Source organism: Hemibagrus wyckioides, linkage group LG19 (assembly GCF_019097595.1).
Source record: "Hemibagrus wyckioides isolate EC202008001 linkage group LG19, SWU_Hwy_1.0, whole genome shotgun sequence".
Taxonomy (NCBI): Eukaryota; Metazoa; Chordata; class Actinopteri; order Siluriformes; family Bagridae; genus Hemibagrus; species Hemibagrus wyckioides.
In genome coordinates, this window is record NC_080728.1 from 5,684,815 (window position 1) to 5,709,313 (window position 24,499).

Genomic DNA, 24,499 nt, shown 5'->3' on the forward strand with positions numbered 1-24,499 from the left:
CTCTGGCTCTACTGAACATCACATATCTAATCTGTACACCTATGTTGTTTTGTTATTATGAAGTTGCCATGACCCACAATGCAGCTATCGCTTCCTCTATCATCTTTCTAGTCTAAACACATTTTTTGATAGGAATTCTGAAATGGCTGGAGGGATCTAAGCTTGTGCCTTGCTTAATACTGACTTAAAGCCACAACTAACATATTACTTCATGCTGAGAGACGCAAATCAACTGCACAATAACACGAAAGCCCGAATTTTCTATGACTCAAGGGGGAAAAAATCATCACATCAAAGTGGATAGAGGTTTTTTTGCTGGTGAAGTACAATAGACTCCACAGGAGAAGTTCCACAGGTCAGGAGACTGGAGTTTCACTTTACTGCTTTTGTTTGCTGACTTGCTTTGAACTACTTTGAAATTCTGAGTCTGAATCAGACTTGATCCACCCAACTAATAGCACATCAGGGAGTCTAGTTTCGGTCCACCACAGTGCGTCCGACACAAGCTCTTTAAACTTTTAAAGTCTCAGTGCCACTTTGCTTGCTTGTTTTGGCTAAACCATGGAGATAAATGTCAACGTGTTTCAGTGCAGACAAAACAAGTTACAACAGAAAAACAGATATGACCATCATACTGCAGCAAGTGCTCTTGCTGACCTTGGTGTCCTTTTGACAGCTTTATAACAATTGAAAGCACTTTTCTGAACGGAATAAACAGCAGCGATGCGTGATGTACCTCTATGATATAATCCTTGCCGTCTTTTCCATGCACAGCTTTCACAGCGCAGATATCCAAACCTCCGAACATCTCGGCGCACGAGTCCACCCACAGACGATACCTAAAGAACCAGAGGTCAAAAATAAATGAATGAAATCAATCAACAAACTCTATATTATATGTATATTCTTTTCCACTTCATTGTCACGTTTTTCTCTCACATCCTCAGACATACCTATCTGTCATGGCGATCTGCTCCAGCATAGCAGATCCCGTGTTTGCCTTCCAGTTACCTGAAATGGAGGTTCTCCTACAAAGAGACGAGACAAAAAAAAAAACAATGTAAAGTAAACTGAGGATAAAGTTTTCATCACCCCCCCCCTTCTCCCAAACTTTATGAAATTCTAAACCTGCTATCAACAAGGCCATGGATCACACTGACAAGCTCTAAAAGGAAGCTGGTGTGGAAGTAAGCTGAAGATAAGTGAGCTATTACAGGGTCTTTTATTACACTTATTGTGTGGTTTATAGTTTAAAGCTAGAAGGATGTTGCTCCCGCTTACTTTGAGTTGGTTTAAACAGGAAGAGGTACTTATGTGTCTCTCAATCAGCATCTGTGCATTAGAAACAAGTCTTGTGTGTACGCTGTTATGTTCCAATGTTAAATTGTATTTACTTTAAATTCAAATTTTATTTGTCACGTACACAATACACAGTATAACACATAATTGAAACTATGAAACTAATTGAAACTAATTAAAACTGAATAAAATGCTTACAATAAAAATTGAAATACAATTACCTGCACAAACAAAGTAAACAAATATATAAAAAATATTTTAAAAAAAAGAATAAATAGATAATAATTGACACTTAAATAAAGAAATACTAATAATGAATCTATTAAATTACTGTGTCCACTGGTGAACAGTAGCATGTTGACTGCAAAGGAGCCCAGGGGAACCTAGGAGACCCATTTCAATATCAGAAACAAAATCACAGCTAGTCTTTTCAAATAAACTCAACAATCGCACTAAAACAGCTAGCAAACTAACACCAGTTAGGCTTCCTTATATTTAATGAATGCTAACCTTAGGACTATGTTTTAAATCCGCAAACACAAATATCCTCATGACAGTATAGATAATCTTTTGAAAATGCATTGAATTGTCGTAAAAGTTGGTGACATTGTGGTGCAGTGGGTAAAAATCTGTCTAGAAGAATCCAGAGCTTGGGTTTACATTTACAGCATATGGCAGACACCCATATACAGAACAACTTATTTAATTTTATACAACTGAGGGTTAAGGGCCTTGCTCAGGGGCCCAGTAGGGGCAGATTGATGGAGTTTGGATTCAAACTGACAACCTTCTGCTCAGTAGTCCAACACCTTAACCACTAAACTATCACATCCCATCTTCCTGTTGCTTCCTGTCTGGAGATTCTCCTGTTCTCCCCACCTCCATGTGAGTTTCCTTCAGGTTCTCTGGTTTGCTCCAAGTTTCCAAAATGCGTAGGTGAAATCTGTAGGTGAACTGACCAGCCTAATATCTTCAGTAGGTGTGAATGATAGTGTGAGCGTGTATGCTTCCACCTCGTGCTGAGTTTTCCTGGGACAGGCTCCAGATCCAGCATGACACAGTGCAGGATAAAGCGGTTACTAAATATGAACCTTAAAAGATTTCCATTTCCTTTGAGATTTAGACCTTTTAAAGAACGGTTTCCTAAATGTCTGTAGAAGGCTGCATATTTTAGGTGAACGATTTTTTAGGAGCTCCAGCTTGGGATGATAGTTCGGTCAGGTGGTAAAATCAACCACACCCTCTTATTACCTTCTTATTTAAAATGTGGCTCCATTTCCTTTGAGATTTAGACCTTTTAAAGGACGCTTTCCTAAAAGCCTGGAGAAGACAACTGAATGCCTTGTGCATCCAAGATGTTGATCATAATAGTAAATTGTGAAACTGATGACCAGCACATGAACATAAATCTTATGGCATTTATAGCTCTGAACATGTGAAAATGAGTTGTTGTAGGTGCACCGGATGGGAAACTGACAGGCGGCTTCAACTGGTAGCATTTAAAATGGTCAGCAAGAGAGACTGGGAAGGGAATGTGTGTAGGAAAGCAGCTGTCCAGTGCCACACCGCTGGCGACTCTGGGTGCTGAGGCTAGCCACATAATAGTTAGGACAGGCTGATGGAGACGCCACTGTTTCCCCTCGGAGAATGCCACAGCAGGGCGCAGTGCTGGGAGAGGAGAGTCCTGTGTTACGGCAATGCAGGGATTCTATCATGCTTATTCAGTAAACGTGTGGTGTACCAGTTCTCATGGTCATGCGCTGACAGACATGGGTTTGTTATCTGAGTATCTGTCTCTATAAAGTCTGAGGTTTCATACCTCAAGCTAATTTCCATGTACTTACAATATAAGCTACACTTTCAGGGGGTGAGTCCGCTACGTGTCCGAATATTCTTGTTTTGTTGTGAAATTGTTTTGTGTTGAATGAATACACATTATAAGAGGGACTGTGAAAGAAATAGATAAACAATACATAAGAGCTGGGAAACACCGGCATAAAAGACACACACACACACACTTATACACATATACAAAAGAAACACACGTGCATACACCCACCTGACCACACATACACAATACACACACACACACACACAGAGCTACAGTGTTAATAAAGCCATCCTTACATGTATGCTTTGTAGTTGTTGCCAATTTTCTGGATCCGGATGTCGTACTTGGAGTCGACAAAAGGCTCTGCAGTTGCGTACGTTTTGGCGAGAGCCACCACGCTGGTGATGTCCTGGAAATCGGTCGAATTCTCCACCTTTATCTGCATGCATAGGAAACATAAACGAAGGCTCAGTTGTAGCTACCGAACATAGGCAAGGACACAAGAAGGCAGCTGGAAAGCAAGTCTATTAAAAGCACCAAAGCATGAAATAATAAAATGCAACACAGATGCATAATACCTGCTGATGTATAAAAGTAAGGCTATAAAATAAAGCAAAATGTAATAACTAGAGATTGGAAAATGAAAGTTGCTGGAAGAGATTTTTGCTATCATGTAGAGGTCAAAAGCAATATTCAAGGTATTTTCAAATGTTTAAAGGTCAAAGCAACATTTAAAGAATAAACAGCTACAATTTTGTCTTAGTCTGTAGGATACCACACACACACACACAAAAGTTCCCACAAGTTAAAGAAACTTAAAAAACCTCAAAATGGAAGACTGAGACGTCTATAAATAAAGTAGACTATGAATATATTTCTGAAGGGAACCACTTTAATACCTTCGGCTTTAGGCTGCATATTTTAGGTGAACGATTTCAGGAGCTTGGGATATTAGTTCGGTCAGCACTACAGGTGGTAAAATCAACCACACCTTCTTATTACCTCCTCATTTAAAAATTTCAATGACAAAAATAGCACCAAACACCTTCGAAGAAGTTCCCTCCCTCACTGTTGTTTCCGCAGGGTTCTTATCGCACCGAGGTCAAGCTCAAGCTCAGTCACATGTGCTAGAAGGAATGAGAAGGATGTGTTAGACATCCAGACATCCTGAGTGCTCAGGTAACGGATGCATCATGTAGGAATATATATATACACCGTAGAGTCTTATTTTATTTCCCTATTAAACTTGTTAAGGGCTTTAGAGAATTTCCAAATCTCCGGCCTTATCAGACAAGGGAAAGCAAACTAGGATTAGTTCAATAGTTATTAATCAAAAGAATTCAAACGATAAAGAGTTAAGCTAAGTTGAGATGAGAAATCTTTATCAGCACAATGTGATCCGTGGATCAAAAATAACACTCAGAGAGATCCAATGAAGAAGAAACAAAGCAAAGAAGAAAGAATAATACAGTATGTGGTTTACAGTTACACTGTTGCATAAACCTGGCATTTAAACAGAAAGATCGGATAATTGTCTAATATTCTGAGATGGAAATACCCTGAACGTCTCCCCTCCCTGCCATCAGGGACATTTGGACTGAGATCATAAAAGTTACAACTCCACACCCTCTATCCCTGTCTGATACAAAGACTAATGTAAACAGACATTAATACATGTCCACACACACACACACACACAGCTGCAGGCCTGTATGGAAGTGTGAACCAACTGTGCATTCAAATTGCCCATGATGATATTGACCAGAATGTGCACTAAATATAATTATCCTATAGACATGTGTGGAACATGATCATTGTTGAGCTCTAGGTTATATTCTACCTATAGGTTACATCTTTGTGTACTTCTTTCACCTCCTGAGAAGTGAAATATACAGCATACTGTAACGCTATAGCCTTCACTGTAACTAAATCTCAGCCTAACTGTAATGACCAAGATTGAGCATCTGATAGATGTGTAGTTCCTTCAGTTCCAGAGACAATAAAATCTGTGTAAAGGAGCATTGAAGCTGTTATGGTGGCCCTCATCTCGGTCTTTATATTGCATTACCATCCTGGAAAAGGTAACACAAAAGAGAGAGAGTAATCATTTCTATCTTGTGTCATATCAGGACAGAATAAAAATGCTTCATAATAGGATAAAGGTGAACAGAATAACTCTGTAGATTGTCTCAAAATGGTTCTAAGCTGACCAGGATCATACTGGCAAAATGTATAAATATACTGTATAATACATATTTAATACATATACAAACATATGTACATTTAGAAATGCTTCAGTGTATGAAAGTGGAGGGTGTGGATGGTGGTATTCGATTAGACTGAGGTTAAAAATAGACCTGAAGCAGGTGTGTAGTGGATTTGTTAAAATGAAAAGTGGTGTTTTTTATGAGTTTCCTGGCTGAGCGGTCATCCTGTACTCCGGAGCCGACTCTCAAAAACAAGCTGTACCTCATTCGGTTCTGGACGCCACGGTGGTTTCCTCATGGCACTAGTAGAGTTTTCCCATGTGGTCATTTCCTAGCTGAATACTAATAGCAAACTCGTGACCATGTGTATCCTATGTAAGGTCCCTGCTACATCCTGCTCGTCCCCTATCCCATTGCTGAGGATATCAGTAAGAGGCATCCACAAACACTTCAAGAACAATGTTATGGTAAAGACCGCAGGCAAGCACTTTACCCAGCTTTGACACAATGTCAGAATAATGTCAAATGGATGATTCACAGTCTGCAGGCTCTTGGCTGCAGGAAGAAATATGGCAATAAATATGACTGTAAGGCCCACTAGGCAAAATCCTTGATCAAAGGAAAAACAGCAGCTGACAGAGGCCAACATTCAAGGAGACTGCTGATAGCACACCAATGGAGCATTCAGACAGTCAGAATGAAACCCCAGAACATGGCACAGCAGCAGTTAATGCGCTGAAACCTGGCATCAAGGCTGCCAAAACTAAAGCTTGATCCTCCACCTAATGCAGCAGATTAAACCCCTGACCCATCGACCCAAGCAAGAGGCTGGGCTACTCCACAGTGCACTACTTCCATTAAGAAGATTTTAGACACATTTCAGAGCACAGGGAAGCTCTGACCCTGAATAAGAGCAGGCATAATCACAGCAATGACCAAACCAGAAGCGACAGGGCTGAAATCAATCCCGCTAGTAGAGAGACCAGTGGCTTTACAAGTGGCACAAATAGACAAAGCATTGAAGGCGAATCCATACTGTGCACAACCTGAATATAAAAGAATTTACGCCACACTTGTTTGTTACTGTAATGCAACACAATAATGCGTTTGCTCTTGCCCATGACAGGAGATTCAATTCTAACAGAAATCTTACAGGCAATGCTCCAAGCCACAGCAACCCAGCTGGGCATGAGATATCACTGGCTCTTCTAGCAGACATGAGAATAAGAAGCCTTAATTTGCATACAGCACACTGAATTTTTTGTCCACACATATCCCAGCTTGTTTGGTAGTTCGGATCAGAGCACTAGGTCAGGTATGATACAGATTTCTGAACCAAAGAGGGTTAAGACCGGTGCTCAAGAGCCCAACAAGCTCAACTTGGTGGTGTTGGGGCTTGAACCTCCACGTTTTGATCATTAATCCAGAAAGGCTGAGCCACCGCTGCTCTGGAAATGAGAAGGAAATTCTAACTTGCTCAAAAGCCATCACCAGAGATTCATAACCCTGAGATGAGATTCGTACAGCCAGGTCCTTGGTGCACACGTTTAGAGGGCACTGGATGATTGCCTCTTCTTGAATAAATCACTATAATGCATACATGGATCAATCAAGTTAAGCATATGGGACAGCAGACTGCTGGTGGGAGCCCTCGAGCATGGTTAAATTACTTCTGAACAAGTAAACAGCATATGAAAGGAGTTCTGCAGGATATAGCATGTGCCACATCGCTACCATGGCCGAGGACCAGAAAGCAAGGGAGATTTTAAGCCAGGGCAAAGTCTGACCAAACCCCCAAAGCAAATCCCATCAGATATGCTGGAGAATTCCAGTGTCGGGTTTGAAAATAGTCGGTCAACAGTGGGCAGGTTTTACCACTCTGCAATTAAAACTATGGAGGTCAGTAATACTAAATCAGTCACTACCAACATTTCAGAGGCAGCTAAAAGAGCCTGAACATCAGTGATGACGTGTTCAGAAGCATTTGGAGATGTATTGCACATGATCAATAACATCAGATCAATGGCCACTGAGTATTATTTACAGTGCCATCAAATACCATGACCGGATACTTAAGTCCACCCATAGAGATGCAAGACAAAAGACAAATGGACATATTGACTGCAGACGTGGACTCACTGTTAGAGAATATATACAAGTCAGAGAGCCTGGCAGATCTTTTCTAAAATATTTCTTAAAAAAATGCAACCTGCCTCATTCTAGATTTCAGAGAAGCGTCTTTTTGAAATTTCTCAGTAGCATGCTGAAGGCAGGTGTGATCAGAGCAAGGAGGGAACAAACACGGATGATTTGTGACAACAGATATCAAGGATACATATTCCAGTTGCTCTAAAACATGGATGACTTCTCTCCACTCCCAAATAAGGGTGACGTACCGATCCAGAAGCATTACATTTTGGGTTAACTGTAACACATTCTGCCACAGAGCCACTGTAATCTACAGAGTAATCTGTAATCTATGCTGTATTAAAAAATAAATAGACAATAATTAAGTATGCAGTCAGGCCTCCTGGTTGTCCAGCAGCAGGGTCCCACGCTCTCATTGCCACGGCCCGGGTTCGGTTCCCGGGCAGGGTGCCACCCCAGCCACTGAAGAGTTAACTCTCAGTGCCGATCCCAAGCCCAGATAAAAAAGGGAGGGTTGCGACAGAAAGGGCATCTGATGTAAAACCCCCGCCAAATCATGCAGCTCGAATAATCCACTACAAAAAACAACAGATCCTGCCGTTACACGGGACTAACGCTAGGATTTAAAAAAAAACAATGAAGTCTAACTTTCATTGCTTCTTGACTTTTCAGCCCCTCTGTATATGATGAGCTAGGATAGGATGCTGTGCAAGCCTAAGCAAGTGACCAATACATGGGGTCAGATTTGGATTTAATAACGAAGTCTGGCAGTGGGCATGGTTAAGAGTAGAAGGCTTTTATTTTTTAAATTTGAGGTCTACTTATATTACAATCTTAGAAAAATCTAAAAAACATGGTTGCTGGAAAAGTCCTGAACCAGCTGATCTGTGGCCCTATCTATCGTGTTAAAAGTGACTGAGAAATAAAGACAGTTGCCCTTCAAGCTCCACATGAAATGAAAACCTTTTGTTTGGTTGTTTGTTTCACGCTGCAGGATCAGAGTCTCAACATAAAGAAGCTTTCTGGCAAAAAAAAAATGTGCACCTGCTATTTGTATCTCTATTTTTATTCATTCAGAACACGCTAACTGTTCATCATGTATTTACTTTCAGCTAGTATGAAAGTAGAACGGTATGTTATAAAGCAGGGGTGTCCAATCTTATCTAAGGGCTTGGGTGTGTGGAGGCAGGTTTTCATTTCAGTCAAGCAGGAGCTTCACCAGATCTTGGCTTCTGATCGGGTTGGAATGAAATCCTGCACCCACACGGGTTCTTCTGAATGAGACTGGACAGTTACAGTGCATGCAACAATTAGCGGACGACTTTAATATTAGCGCTCCAGTTAAAGTTTACTAATAATCCTCCAATCATGCGGACATGAATCCTACGCACTTCTTCTCCAGATCCTGTACTGTGAATATGAGCTTCATATGAGCTTTGAATAAGTCATGATTCTTACCTTTCCCATGCCTGCATGGGCGTGCCCCATTTTCACAACGACTGGAAATGTCGGAGTTGGCATCTGCAGGGAAAAAAAGGACATACACACATCAGGGGAGAGTGTAAACCGCAATTAGACAACGGCTTGACCAGAGTGTAAATCAGTTCAAATGTTGTGAGCTGCTAGGTTGCAGTGTTCAGGACAGTCACTGTCCTCTGAGCTCATAGTGGTAAGCATCACCACAGTTCCCTGGTTCAGTGGTCTAACACACAGACACACACACACACACAGACACACAATCCATAATGGTAATCGGTATGTCTATTTGGAGACTTTATTATATACTTCTGCATCTCCACCACACACCAGTTCTAAAGCCAGAAATACCTCAGCAGAATTTGGAGAAACTCCTGACTCCACTGATGAATGAAGCCATTGAGGGAGCAAAAAAAAAGACTGGTGTTTAGGTAGTGAGATATTTTGAGAAGAATGTTGGTTTTATCATGACACAAAAAAGAAAAGTTCCTGGAAAAGGGATGGGGGAAACCGCAAAGTTTGGGATGGGTTTTGGAGAAAGAAGAAAGATTACATCTAATGTAATGGGAATGAAAGTAGAACATCAATAACGCATGACTGTTAGTAAAAACAAAGCAGCCCAAAAGAATCAATTTGCTTTAGTTATGTTGGAGATATATTGGAGATTTTTAAGCGACCAAGCTTCCACTCCAGTGATTCCACCCAGATGTCTTAATCCGCGGAAATCGGACAGATGTCTCGACTCCTAATTATATACCTGATGTGTTGTTTGCGCTGACTGGATCTTCATTTAACAGTTTATTTTCAGAAGTGATAAAAGAGCTCTAGGACAGAAAGCTTGTCTGGGTGGCCTCTGCTTTGCTCTTACAGGCTTTGAGGCATATGTAACAGAAAGGAAACAGGTTGTGGAGTCCTGCCGAAAAAGGTTGATTAGATGTCACGTTGTTTATCCTATAGCGTACGAGTAGTTGGTAAAAGGGGCGGGGCACATACAGCTAATGAGTCTAACAGGAGAGGTCAAGCATTTTCTCCTCAGTTGAGAGTTCGTTGTCGACGTGAGTGGTATATAGTTTTATCTCGGTATCTATTATGCTGTAATATTTTTCTGTTTCCATTTTAATTGAAGGTATTTCTTTGATGGAATCCATGTTTATCTCATGTTAGAACTGATCGCATAATTTGTAAAGTCAGAAGTACATCAGTGTTTCTACGTACATGGCAGGAGAATCGGGTTGGGTCGAATGCATCATGTTGCAAGTGCAAGTATTTCATTTATTTGATTTAGGTAGTTCTTTTACAGGCAGGGTGGCTTAGTGGTTAGCACTGTTGCCTCACAGCAAGAAGGTCCTGGGATGGAATCCCGGGTTCGAACAGGCAGGGGCCTTTCTGTGTGGAGTTGTGGAGCATGTTCTCCCCATGCTTGTGTGGGTTTACTCTGGGTACTCCGGTTTCCTCCCATAGTCCAAAAACATGTACATTAGGTTGATTGGTAATTCTAAATTGCCTGTGTGTGGTTGTCTGTCTATATGTGTGGCCCTGTGATGGACTGGTGACCTGTCCAGGTTGTACCCCTGCCTTTCACCCAATCTGTGCTGGGATAGGCTCCAGCAGATCCCCGTGACCCTAATTAGGAATAAAGCGGGTATAGAAAATGGATGGATGGAGGTTTACAGGTGTGATGTGGTGTTTCCTACTATATTCCAAGTCTGCTCTAATATTATTCTTCTCCTGTCTTTTTCTTTTCCTGTGTTTTGAAAAATGATGAGCTTAAATCTTTGAAAAAAGAAAGCGTTAATCGTTATATACGTGAGCTGAGAGTTCGCTCTCGAAGGTGAATGTGGTGACCAGAGACATGGTAACTGTATCTGCTGTGGTGTTTCCTACAGTACTATATATAACAGTAAAGTCACTGCACCGCTTTCATGAGCTCAACACGTCATCCTCGTGTGTTCCTTCTGGAAAAAAAAAACTCTGAAAGAACAGATGAGGTTACACAAAAAAACAAACCCGAGGGACGGATGATAAACTGGGAAGAACAAGCTGAAGATTCAGCAAGGTATACAGAGGGATCTTCTTCGACTGCTCATGTAACATGCTTGGAGGAGAGCACTATTTTCTTTCCTTTATATGTGTCACTTTTCAAATTCAGGTATGGAGGGATAAAGTTTTAAAAAATTGCACATTATTTTTATTTTATTATTTTTATGTTCTATTCACACACCCACACACACACACAAAGAAAGTCCATATATGGATCTCCGCTACTTGCTTGATTAAATACATGAATGAATGAAAAAAAGACACAGACAGACAGAGAGAGAGAGAGAGAGGGAGAGAGGGAGAGAGAGAAGGGTGAAGCAGAGCAGAACAGGATATTCCTGCTGAGGATGTGAGTGACGCACTACACCCACAGAAATAATATCTACAGATTTCCATCTCCATTTGCTTGCATTCCTCTCAGAATTCCTGTGGCCCTGACGACAGTTGCAGGGTGAGCACCACATCCCTGCCTCCGGGAGCCGGAATGCTCTGGAACAAATAATGCGGTGGAAAAGTCTGGAATGTCTCGCACCAAAGTTAGAATAATGTCGGAAGTGGTAGAGAGGAATGTATTTGTTTCATCGATTTAACATTTCACTAATTTATTAGTAAATGTGTGAAATGATCAAAGGGTTCAAGAGAAATGAAGTGAAATAAGATGAAAAATAAACACAAATACAAAAAAAAAAAAAGTTTCTAATATATTCACCAAACCTTTAACTGTCTACAGCATGTAAAAGGTATTTCCACTGCTTCCTTCATGTCTGTTTGCACACCCGTGCTTTTGTGTTTAAGAAAATGAACAACTGTCTGGAAATTTTATCCCCCTCCTTTTCACACCAATAACTCAAGCTATAGTATGTTGGTCAGTAATGGTGGGGCACAAAAGGAGCTATCCAGTTTATGTGGTGACTGACGTCACAAGCCTGGGATCTGTTTTATGAAGTGATTTTCCGTCATTTGCAGTAAACTGTGCAGACATGGCAAGCTGTGAGTGTGTTCCAGCAACTGTTTCGCCTTCCAGACTTAAACAACCTACACCTACAGACCATACCCAGGTGTATGTGGGAAGTGGACTGAGATAGATGAAAAGAGAAAGAGCTATAGAAATACAGACAGAGGATAGGTTAGATGTCTGACTCACTTCGCTAAAGCTGAAACACCTCTGTGTGACATTCCTGGGATGCAAAAAAGTGGCCCATTGATTGCAGCAAAAAGGTAAACAGTTACACATTTCAGACTAAACTCCTAAACCATGGCGGTAAAAGAGACAGCTGACGTAAATAAAAGAGATAAATGAGATCTTTCTTAGTTATACAGCTTCAAGTATCCTTCTGGTTTCTGGAGATGAATCACATTGAAAGAAAATGGAACTCATGAAAGGAGAGGATTCATACTTCACTTACTACAAGAGCAGATACATATCTAGCAAGCAGCTCTTTCTATCTTTTATACTTTGAACATGCTTGCTGGTGCTGGGTTACTGATCACAAGCAGCACCAAGTTGCCACTCTTGGGCCTTTTGGAGAAAGTCTTTAACCCTTTCTGCTTCAAGGTGATGCATCATGGCTTGCTTTGTGCTCTGACCCCAACTTCCTATCAAGCTGTGCGAGGAAATAAACATTCAGTGTACTGTAATCTTTGTTTTAAAACTCTGGTCTTCTACAAAGCATAAAACATATCAAAATGCCTCAAACTTGCAATTCCTAGTGTCTGAAATGCAGTGACGGGCCGAGCATTTCACACCTAGGCCTTCACTGGCCTTCACCAAATTGATTTCTTCTTCTCTGTCAGCCATTGTTAAAATATATATATTTTATTTAATTTGTGCGGTTCGCTGCCTCTGACTACTCCAATTATCCAAAGGACGGGAAATTGCTGACGTAATCGTATGCCTGCTAGATGACCCCAGTGACACCAACTCGAAATCTGATTGGTTAATGGAACAGTTTCATTGCAAACTTATTTTAATCATAAATATACACTACTGGAAGCAGCGCAACCAAGAGAAAAGCTATGAAATGTAGAGAATAGACTATTGGGAATAATTTATTACACACTCATGCAGTCAGTGATTCAGATCACTGCTGTTTAGACCAGCAGAGAAGGCCTTGCTGGCCCTGACGGTCCGCCACTGCTGAAATGTCATTAAAAAGTGGCAGTTAAGGGAAACTGTGGAAATCAAGGAAAGACAAAGCAAAATCCTCTAAAGATTTCTTTGACAGTGGAGTGGTCATTATTCTTACTTGATCTGCATGGGAGAGTCATCAGCAGGATGTCTGTGGGATATCTGTGACTTCATCACAAAAGTGATGACGTGTCTGATACAGGCAAAGCCAGACAAGCCAGAAGCTTTCTGACATCCAGTGCTGTGGGCTGATCAATTAGAAATGGAATTCTTTGGCCACAGTCACAAAAAATATGCTTGAATATACATCTTTTTCATTTAGAAATCAATAAAATATGTCACTTGGCCAAAAGTTTCCATACAACCACACAGATATCACTGCAACTCTATAACAATTGTGAATGGTGTAAATATACAGTATATATAAATATACAGTAACCTATCTCTGCTTATGCTTCAGAATTTATGCTTATAGTTTTATTACAGTTTATTCACATTATTTGTCCTTGTTCCATCTATTGTCAGTAGTTTGGATGTCAGCACCTGGTCTATTCACTGTGATCGCAAGCTATTGTTCCAGAGTTCCTTTGTTCCTCGTTGTTTTCTGGTTTTGCTTCAGATGTGTTGGCCTGGTCTCTGATTATAGAAATGAACTCGATAACCCTGTGTGCTAAGACTCCTAATGTACTGACAGGAATATTGGACTTATCCTAATAAACATTTTAAATACACACGTGTCCTTTAACTGTCTTTCACATCTGTCTCTCGTGCTTCTGTTTCTGTTCCTCATATATACAGTACAGTAAGCTATCAATCCTAATAAAGTGTCCGTGAAAATGAACGCATTCTGAAGTTAGTATTTTTCAAAGCTCCGAGAAATAAGATCACATTTCTATTACTTTTAGACAGTTTGAGATTCTCAGATTGAAAAAAACGATGGTCTGGCTGATGAAAACCATAACTTATGAGGAGATATGTTTTAACAATCAACTTCTTATACCCGACTAAATAAATGCGCTGTTTTTCAATCTTCTGGGAAAATCCACCTCCAGATGGTGAGGCAGCCTTCCATCCACATGCCCTATCCATTCATTCTTTACGATTTATTTTTTATGTTACGTGCCCTATAAACCATCACAACTACCCAGTAGCCTGATGACAGTCAGATCAGATCAGAGAGACTGAGGAGAGAGGCATGTACACGGCTTTGGAACAGACTCACCTGGACGTCCACTAAAAAGAAAATGGGCTTGCGTTAGGATCTAGACTGATATTAACCTTTCCACCAGAGACCACTCAGGACACTTAAGGCACTCTGAAACGTCTATGTGGCTCCTTTCAACTCTTTAGGACGCCTAAATTCAATGCATGGTATGGCTTTAATTAGGTTTGCTCCGTATGTCGTAGCAGAAGCTGGGAAAGTGCTACAATGCTGAACTGGATTTCTAATAATAAAGGGTTTAAAATCAAATGATTTCGGCAAAAATAATTCCATGACATGAAACGATGAGAGATCAGGAATATCGCTCTGACATTTGACCTGATTACAGTTAAGGAAGCTAAGAGATTGCAATAAAATTAATATATAATAACATGGTATTTTTATGTTGCATTTTTAATGAATACTACAAAGAAGTACTGTGACATTGTATTATAATAATCAACTCATAATCATAATCATAATCAAAAATCATAGTTTTGTGTATTATCAGAGCATCTCAAAATGCGTCTTTTCTTTTAGATGCTTCAGTATGTAGCCTTTGAAGTCTTGTACCTTATGAATAGGTTCACCTTCATTTCACTAAATGGAGGAAATAACAAATGAGGTCCATAAACCGAAAGTGCCAAGTCACACGTTTCCCAGAAACGACCTGTATTTTTCCCCTATGTAAGCAAATACTTCTAAAAACCTTTAACAGGACTAATAACCTGTTGCAATTTCTACACATGGCTCTGTCCTCATCTGGCTTTGATTATGACCTATACTGGAAACGGGTGTAAGGAAGAGACATGCACTATTTTTCAGGTCTGTGATATTCCTGAGTGGAATATTCCTGAGAAATGACGTATTCTGGAGATGAAGAAACACCTGCATTTATTTCCTTTACTCATCCAAGTAATAAAGTGAGAACAGATGCACCAACACTAATCTACTAGATCTATACTGACTAGCAGCTTAGTCACTGCAATTAATGAATAAAAGGAGTATGATCCAGATGACTATGCAACCTCAGAAGTATACTTAATGACACTAAAAAGGTGTTACAGTTTCCAGTTTCTAGCCATGTGTAAACAGGTGGTTAAGTGATTTGGTTTAATAAGGTTTAATAACAGTAAGCATAAAGCGCTACTTCTTTCCCTTACAGCTACTTAGATCTTGTGACCTCTTCAGAGTTAAATACAAGTCCAGACATCAGAACCTATTTTTGGGGCTCTCTTTGCTGTGGGCTTTGAGTACGGTGCTCTGCCAGGAAGTGTATAGTAGTCTTATTATAACTAAACCATATTCTGTATAGATTTTGCAGTCATGTGAGATGGAGCTGTGTGAAACCATGGGCTCTGGTGAAACAGCACTGAATCTGAGGGAGACGTCCATTGAGAAACACATTCCATTCAGTCTGGGACCAAATATTATACTGTATACAGTTAGACTCTGGTGGTGTTATATGAGCCTGTATTTATGTTTAAAATGAATTAAAAAATGGCCAGGGACAATAATACCTACAGAGATTGGGAGATTAGTAACTAAAAATAAAATAAAAAAGCAAAAAAGTGTTTTCAAACTTAAGGATTTTGCAGTTTTGTGATGGCAGACATAGCAAAATAAACTGTAATATTTGCAATATTTCAAAATGAAAGCACATTTTCTGTAGATTTTCTGTAGATTCTTCTTGATCCATCCAGACGCTCTTCCCCTGGTTGGAGTCGCCTCAGGCTTGCTCATTAAGGATAAATGTTAAGGATAAGTAGTATCTATAAGTATAAGTAGTACTTATCTTTAAACTTTAAATAATTTTATTTCTACGATTCTTTATTTCTATAAAGCTGCTTTAAGACAATGTCCATTGTTAAAAGCGCTATACAAATGAATTGAATTGAATAGATTTGGGCCGAAGCACGTCATCTGACAGACATTCAGTCGAAGCCCTCTTCCATGACTATGGCTCTCACAGAAAGTCATGTGTCTTTATTAAGATATTAAAAGAGAAATCTTGTGCTTGCAGTTTGACCAATTTAAGAAAAACAATCTCTGCAAGTCACAAATTTTGAAAAAACTGCATTAAAATCATGCATTTTTGGCCAGCAATCCCAAAAAAAAAAAACATAGGGACTTACAATGACCAAGCTAAAAGGAAATGAAATGCTAATTTTCATGGTAACTTTGCTGCTTTAAGTTCCCGGGTCAAACCTGAGCTCTGGTTACTTTCTGTTTGGAACGTGTCCTTGTGGGTTTCCAGGTTCTCCAGTTTCCCAAATGCATGTCAGTTGGTGGTCTGGCTATGCTAAATTGCCCCTAGTGTGAAAGTGTGTGTGGGTGCATGGGGCCCTGAGATGGACAAGCATCCCATGGCTCTACTCCAATCCTGACCAGTGAACTGCTTTGTTTATGTAGATACATTTTAAAGCCATATTTCTACCCCTGGTTGGAGTCTTGTCGCTTGGTGGTGCTCACTGATGCTGTGGATGGATCTGTGTGGACAGCTTGTGACCCAGGAGACAGAGCCACTTGGGGACTTTCACACCGTCACGGATCTGCCATTACATCTGTCAGCTTGTGACAGCAAGGAATTAGTGCCGATAATGAACTCAGAAACTACACTGACCTAATAGTTCCTCCTGGACCCTTGATTGCTGTTGTATAAAGGACATTAATCAGTCACAGTTCCATTATTTACTGTCCAGTGTCACCCAAATGAGGATGAGGATATAAATCCCTCTACCTTTAATGTGCATTCATGCCTGTCATCAGGAGACGTTCCAGGGATGTAAAGGGTTTTGTTTTATCATTATCATATATCATACATACTTGGTGTAGTATAACACAGAGGAATATTTAAACTTGATAAAAAAAAATGACTTTGGTATAAATATATATATTTATAGGGTCAATATACTGGAAAAGGGAAACAAAGAGTGAACGTTAAGCAGACGTCTCGGCACGTGACCCGAACAAGTGTATGTTCTTTGTCAATAACGACTGAGTCACAAATATTTGGCAAGAACAAGGGACACTTTATGTTATGATTCATGTGGAACATTTGGTCAAACGAAATAATCATGCACAATCTATAAAGTCTGTGTAGAACTGTGATCTTTTCTCAGAAAAGATCTTTATTATTTTCTTTCATTCAAACTAATGTGTTCAAGGCTGTGACATACTGTATCTTCATACATGTATCTTTCATTGCATGCCATAAATCTGGTTTTATAGTGGCTATGTATAGCATTTAAATAACCTTTAAAATAATCCTAGACCCTAATAACCCTCTTGTACCCACACGGTTTGTGGTTAGTTTCCCTGCTCAGGGCCTCTGTGACAGTGCCAGAGGAAGCTCTCTAGTATCCCAGAATAAAACCAAGGTGACACCTCCATCTTCTCCAGCTCCAGAGCTCTGGTGAAAGCACTGCTGCTTTAAATTACAAAAACGACTTCCAGAGACGGCTCCATGACAGCCTGTGGACATGTAATGACTCCGTATCTACAGACAACATCATTTGGGTCAATCAAGTGTCAAAAAAGCAATAGTTTCTACACTAAAATGTTGATTTTACATAATTCAAACATGTACGCTTTCACGTGACTGCACAGAGTAACACTAACGCAATTTATTAGCGTAGATCTAATATGACTTGATCACATATTTTCAAATATCTGAATAAAATTCAACCCCGATCTCACAATCAGTCCCACAACAGTGGGAGTCTGATAACAGACACATGCCCGTTATCATGCATGAGTTGTCTAAAAGGAAACAGAACACTACAGTTGTTCTGTAGATCCTATCAGCTCCAAGATCCTCATGAGATTTCACAATCTACCTGGTTTACATTAATCCAATGTGAACACATCATTCAGTCTAGTCATTACAAACTAGTTTAAATGTAGTTTAGTATAAGCAATGAAATCAGGTTTTGGAGAGAAATGTACTGAATTAATTTACAATAATATAACTAATATTTATTTCTTAAATCTGACTGACCACATTTTCCGTTTTTCCACTGTATACAGTACACACCAGAGCTATTAACAGTGCCTCGAACCATAACCACGTCCACTCCTGTCAACACAATGCTTACATCCACCTACTGATCTCCAAGGAGACGTGATAAATTTCAGCTTTACAAGACATAACGGTTTAAAAAGGGCGTCCCAATAAAGGCGTAATAAATGGATGGGTAAAATGTAATAAAATTTTAACAGGACAAACAATCATAAAAGAACACCAAACTTTCCCATCAGTATTAATGATGATGGCTCTAAGTAGCATGGGGTCTTCTCTTTCCCAGGCTTATAGTGCACAAAACTGAAAGAGGCACACAAAGGGAATTCCTGTCTGTAAAATCTGAACTGAACAAACTGTTCATCTGAGTGACCTTAAATCCACCCAGTGGTGGTCAGCAATGTGGGTGAAGAGTGACCGCTGACTAATGGAACGAGCCAAAGGCAATGAAAACGAGCTAAAATTTGCATTATAAAAGGCTAAATTTAAGGATGTTTCCACAGAGATCAGGTCCCTGATGTTTCGCAAAACAATGTCAATCCCGGATCCACTCGTTTATTTTCACTGCACTTTTTTTTTTATCCTATTAATGTTACCCTTGAGTGCACCACTATATTTCTAATGTTTTCATCATCAGCATAACGTCTGTGATGGACCCACCTTAAAAACCTTACTTCGATGACTATAGCGGTAATTGTTATAAATCTAAACCCTTTCAACCTATATGACATAATGCACGACCTAAACTGAGTAATGAGACAAACAAGGGAGATTCCAAGCCCACGTCTATATTTAGTCTGTTTGAGATCCCTGTTGAGGTCCACCTCCAAGTCCTCCGGGGGCTGACGCATATATCCCACTACCCCCTGACCTGAACTATTTCCACTGCAGTGAGTCACTAGCACTCATTCTTCCTCCCTTAGGTCCTTATTGCCCACCCTGTCTTTTTCCCCCCGTTTACCCTCGTCTTCTTACCCTGTTATTCTTCACTCCCACACTGAAGCCATTCCCACACTTTACTGGAAGCATTTCGGGATATCTGAAGATCAGACCACATTCCTAATGAAATCGAATGCATTTGAAGGCAGTCCATTCACATTCCATCATTAATACTATATGATGATAATAATAATAATACACTTCAAATACAGTATAAAGAACTTTCCCTATGCAAATGCATCCAAAAGTGTTTTACAAAAATAAAATAAAATAAAATAAAATAAATCGAATAAATTCAATGGAATGAATTTCAATAAACTGTTTCTAATAGAAGAGAAAAGAAAAGAAAAGAAAAGAAAAGAAAAGAAAAAATAAAGAAATCAATCAAGCAGTCAATAAGGAAAACGCAAATGATGGGAAAATTGATTATTTTATCTAAAAAATAAAATCAAATCAAATATGTGAAAATAAAAAAGGATAACACAAGAGGAAGCAACCCTGAGTAAAATAAAAAAGAAAAATTCTATGTTATTTTTAAGCATACAGCTGTGACAGATCTTAATAGGCGGACTCGCTAGACTTGTGCGTATACGGGCGGCAACCAGATATGATATCACCCACTATTATACTGGGTTTTTCATCCACACATCATGTACAATATAATAAAAACATTCATCATGTACTGACCACAGAGCACTGCCGTATGGGAACTGTTACAGTATTAAGGACCCCTGAAACAGTTACAAAAAATAATCTATATAAATCTGTTATTTCCTGTACGCAGTAACACCACAAACCACACAGATTTTCTATTAATGTTGAGTTTCTATGTTTTTAAAAGCTGTGTTGTGTGAAACAAGACGGTGTGACACCACTATAATCACTGTTTCCTCTGGCTTGACTTTTCTGAAGAGGTCAAATCATGATGTGTCGATATTCTGTTGGTCACACGTCTTCATTTAATTCATACAAACTTCACCAAACCTGAACTTCTTCAGCTTAGGTTTCTGTTCTCCAGAATCCATGTGTGTGAAGTGTGGAAGTCAATGGAACGAAATGTGCAGTGTGACCTCCCTTTAAGACAGATCATCTGTCAGTGTCTTCCACAGAACAGGAACTATAACGACTAAACGCACTTACTGTAGACTTATATTAGTATTAATTCTTGAAATGACTAAAAGACCATCAGCTGCTGATCTTCATCTCACTAGTGGTAGAGTTTGTTCAATCTGCCATAGTTCTGGAGACTTTGTCACCTTATATTTTTATGTAAATCCCAGAAACCTTTACCTCTATGTTTCTAAAAAGGGGTCTGTTACATAAGATGCTGCTTTCTTTGCGTACATGTAAACATTTTTTCTGTAACTTGGAAATCAATTCTTTTGTACTGATAATTAATAATAATTAATTTGCTCACCATTTATAATTAATAATAATCTATACTAAAAAGAAAATATGCAGTGTCTTTGGCACAGTACCACACATACACTTCTAAATGTCCTGAACTTCAGGTATCATCCAGCATATGGTTGCTTAAACAATCCTGACATAATAAATAGAATTTGATTGTCCTTAATGTCTGGAAATAATCATGTTGCAGTGGGGAAAAAATGCTTGTTCTTGATTTGAACTCGATTTTGAACACTGAATACACTAAATGAGAACGCTCTTAAAATTTTATAGCACTATGGGTTACACTGAGGCCAATTAAAGGTTTCATTCCATCTCATCAACATCATCAGATGTCTGTTTGGAAGTTTCCGTGCTGTCACGCCTCAGGAACTCCTCACTGTCTTACCGTGATAAAGCTATACAGCAATTTAGCGCATTTCCAACCGCAGACTAAATAGGTATGGTACAGTAGAACTGTTAGACGGAGCGGAAAGCAAAGTGGTTTTGGTTTTGATCTGACATCCCACTTCACGTACTTCATCTTCTCTAATTTGCAGAGCTTTCTTTGTGGGGGTTGTTGCCCTGGGTTACATCTGAATTGCCTTTTTAGGAATGGCCCTGGTGTTTTTACGGATGTAAACTAAATGTTATCGGACAAAAGCAGCCTTGGAGATCAAAGAAGCCGTCAACGATCCAGCTCGAGTGCTGCTGGCACACGGAGAAAGCCGAGGTGGGCGAATAATGGCAGAAATAATTGTAAGAGGAATATTATGCAGAACAGGGCCAACAGGCATCTTGGAGTAAGTGACAGATCCAAGATAATCAGCCTGAAACCTCTCTCTTACCTCTAAGCCCGTACACCGTGATATGACAAATGTTTCGAAAGTTAGTTAAAACATGTAGCATCTGTTGAGCCATGCTGTTAAACTCCATATCTAAATGCACTACCCGTTTCTTGCACTCACTTTTTTCTCACACGTTTTTGAAATATCGTTGGCCAATGATACAGCAATAAAGTTCACTGTTGCAATAATTACTTACAATTACACACTGAGTTTTTGAACTCTGACACAGCTGACCCATGGCTAAGCCTTCTGGACTACTTGAAGCACTACCCCCCCCCAAGTGCCGCTCATGTTAAAAGGTCACATGTTGCTTAATTAACGTTAATAATCAAAAAAGAAGAAGGGAAAAACTGATGATTGAAAAATGACTCAGTAAAAAGTCAATTTAAATATCATTAAAATATGAATAAGAGATGGATGAAAAATTAGAAGGATGGACTTTATTGATGCCTGATGGAAACGTGTATCATATTTTTATTAATTATTATTTTTTATTATTATATTTGTCTTTTATTATTATTCCTCTGAAGTAAGACCTTGCTTATGACAGTAAATGTCAGTTATTTTATCTTTTTTGGCATAGCCATTTTCTTAAACATAGATACAGAGGCCACTCAGGTAGTTAGTAATAATGTTGATCTGAGGGTCCTTTTCATTTTTAAGTGCATTATGTTGCATTACATATAAGATATTTCTGGAGCATGTAATTGTTAAGGCATTGACTGAAATAACACCTACAGGATGTTAAGCATTACTAGGAATTCCAAGTCAGACAAAATGTCAATGAGAAGCTGGGCTCAGAATAAACACAGCATCATTGAGGAAACTGCTGTATGATGTTGATAAGCATGAGCATCAACCGTTGTTGCATGAAAATTCTTTTGCAAAACTATCTGTGTTGTACTTCTCAATGAGTCGACACGTCTGTGAGAGACGTGGCCCAATGTCATGCATGCTGTGACTTAGAAGAAATAAAGTTCTCAGAATTGTTCCTGCTCCCTGCAATTCATGCTGCCTCAGTTTTTCCAAAATGATATTACACAATATGATATGACAGATAACTTATATAGTATAGAATAGTACAGTAACTGTTATTAGAACAGGTCAGGAAATGCTTTACTTTTGGTAAAGCTGGCTTTATGTGTGGTCACACAGAATGCATGTCATTCACAACAAATTCTCCTATCTTGTCCAGCACTGCTTTTATTAAAACTAAATGCTACTCTGTGAATATGAATGGTCTATACAAGTCAGGGACGCCTATAAGAGGAGGTGAATGTAGAAATAGAAGAAAAAGAAGTAGGGTCCCAGTTTGTTTCCTCGCTCACACAATGGTGTTTGCATCCAGAAATCAACTGAATGAAGTAGCTCCATCATGGGTTGTTGGGTTTTGAGATAAAAAAAAAGAGAAAGAATGAAAGAAGACAACATAAGGCAATATAGTGCATGGTAGCTCCGTGTTTATGTTGGAATGACCATGAGAAGGACATGAGTTCAAATCCCAGTGCCACCAAGCTGACTCTGTTGCCTAACTAAGACACTGTTACTTACTATAGGTATAGTTCATATCCTCCACGAAAAAATAATAATAATGTATGAGCCATTACGTTTCCCTAATAATAAAGTTTTCTTACTATGAACTAAACCTGTGCACACTGCTATTGCCTGATCCATTAGTCGAGGTAATTTAACACATTAGCATAAATAAAACCCAGGCACTTTCAATGTAGATTTCCCCGAGCTCACACAGCATTGTGTACATGAGTGTTTATATTCAAACATTCCTGAGGATTGTACACTCATACCACACGCTACTATTTTGATATTTTTTCACTACAGAGTAAGCAAAAAGGTCCAACCATAAAACCGAGTTCCCTTCTTCCACACCATTTAAAGACCAGAAGAAATCTGCTAGTGAATTAATGTGAAAGCTGAAGAGTCAGAGGTCGAGTACCATGGATCATTCTCGCCGGTGTTACACAAGCCTGCACCTTGAACTCAAAGGATCGAGCGATATCTCTGCACTACTCTTCAAACATAAAACACAAGAGGAAGCAGAAAGAACGGATTGAGCCTAATTTGATTAATTCAAGAATTCAGCTTCTCTGCAGAGATGGTGGGGGACACACTGGATGGGGTTCCAACACATAACAGAGTGCAATCACATACACGCACATATCAACACACACACACTACATGAAATATTAGAGGGTCCAATCAGCCTAAAACACGTGTCTTTGGACTGGGGAGGAATCCATAGTACCTGGAGGAAACCCCTGAAGCATGAGGAGAAGCTACACACACACAGGGTGGAGGCAGGGATTAAACCCCCAAACCTGGAGGTGTGAGGTACATATACAGCATATTATAAATATATAATTATATATGCATAATACACTGTCTTCAATTAGATATATTACAGTGTATAAAGTGTACACATTTCTGTATTGTTTTTCATTTTAACCCCCCATTTTTCTGCCAAACTGTGTGTGCTGTGTGTCATGTCTCTTGCTGCTGTAAGTCTGGAATTTTCCACCTGGGATTAATAAATTGTTATTTTATCTTATCTTATTTTACCCTGATGTAATAAATATGTCACAATAGTAAGCCACCTCTCAAAAATGCATACTACAGTAATAAATGAATGTACTGTTTGACTGAAAACGTTGTCTATCCTGTGTGCTTGAATTATAACGACATTTATAGCCAAAAGAACATGAACACCTGGTCATCACTCCTACATGTGGTTCTTCCCCAAACTGTTGCCCCAAATTGTGTATAATGTTGTTGTATACTGTAGAGTCACAATTTCTCTTCACTGGAACTAAGAGCATGACAATGCCCCTGTGCACAAAGCCCCTGAGCTCCATGAAGACATGGTGTGTTAAGGTTGGAGTGGAAGAACTGGAGTGTCCTGCACAGAGCCTTGACTCTGACTCAACCCCACTGAACACCTTTAGGATGAACTGGAA

At 39.4% G+C, this 24,499-nt stretch overlaps 1 protein-coding gene across 1 annotated transcript in view; it reads right to left on the bottom strand.

Moving 5' to 3' along the window:
- Window positions 1–24,499, bottom strand: part of syn3 (synapsin III) — a 109,903-nt gene that overhangs the window by 16,192 nt on the left and 69,212 nt on the right. The window contains exons 7-10 of the mRNA XM_058416766.1: window positions 8,944–9,006; window positions 3,427–3,569; window positions 954–1,028; window positions 737–839 (exon numbers count right to left, since the gene is read on the bottom strand). Coding sequence (XP_058272749.1) covers window positions 737–839; window positions 954–1,028; window positions 3,427–3,569; window positions 8,944–9,006 — 384 coding nt within the window. The remainder of the gene's footprint in view (window positions 1–736; window positions 840–953; window positions 1,029–3,426; window positions 3,570–8,943; window positions 9,007–24,499) is intronic.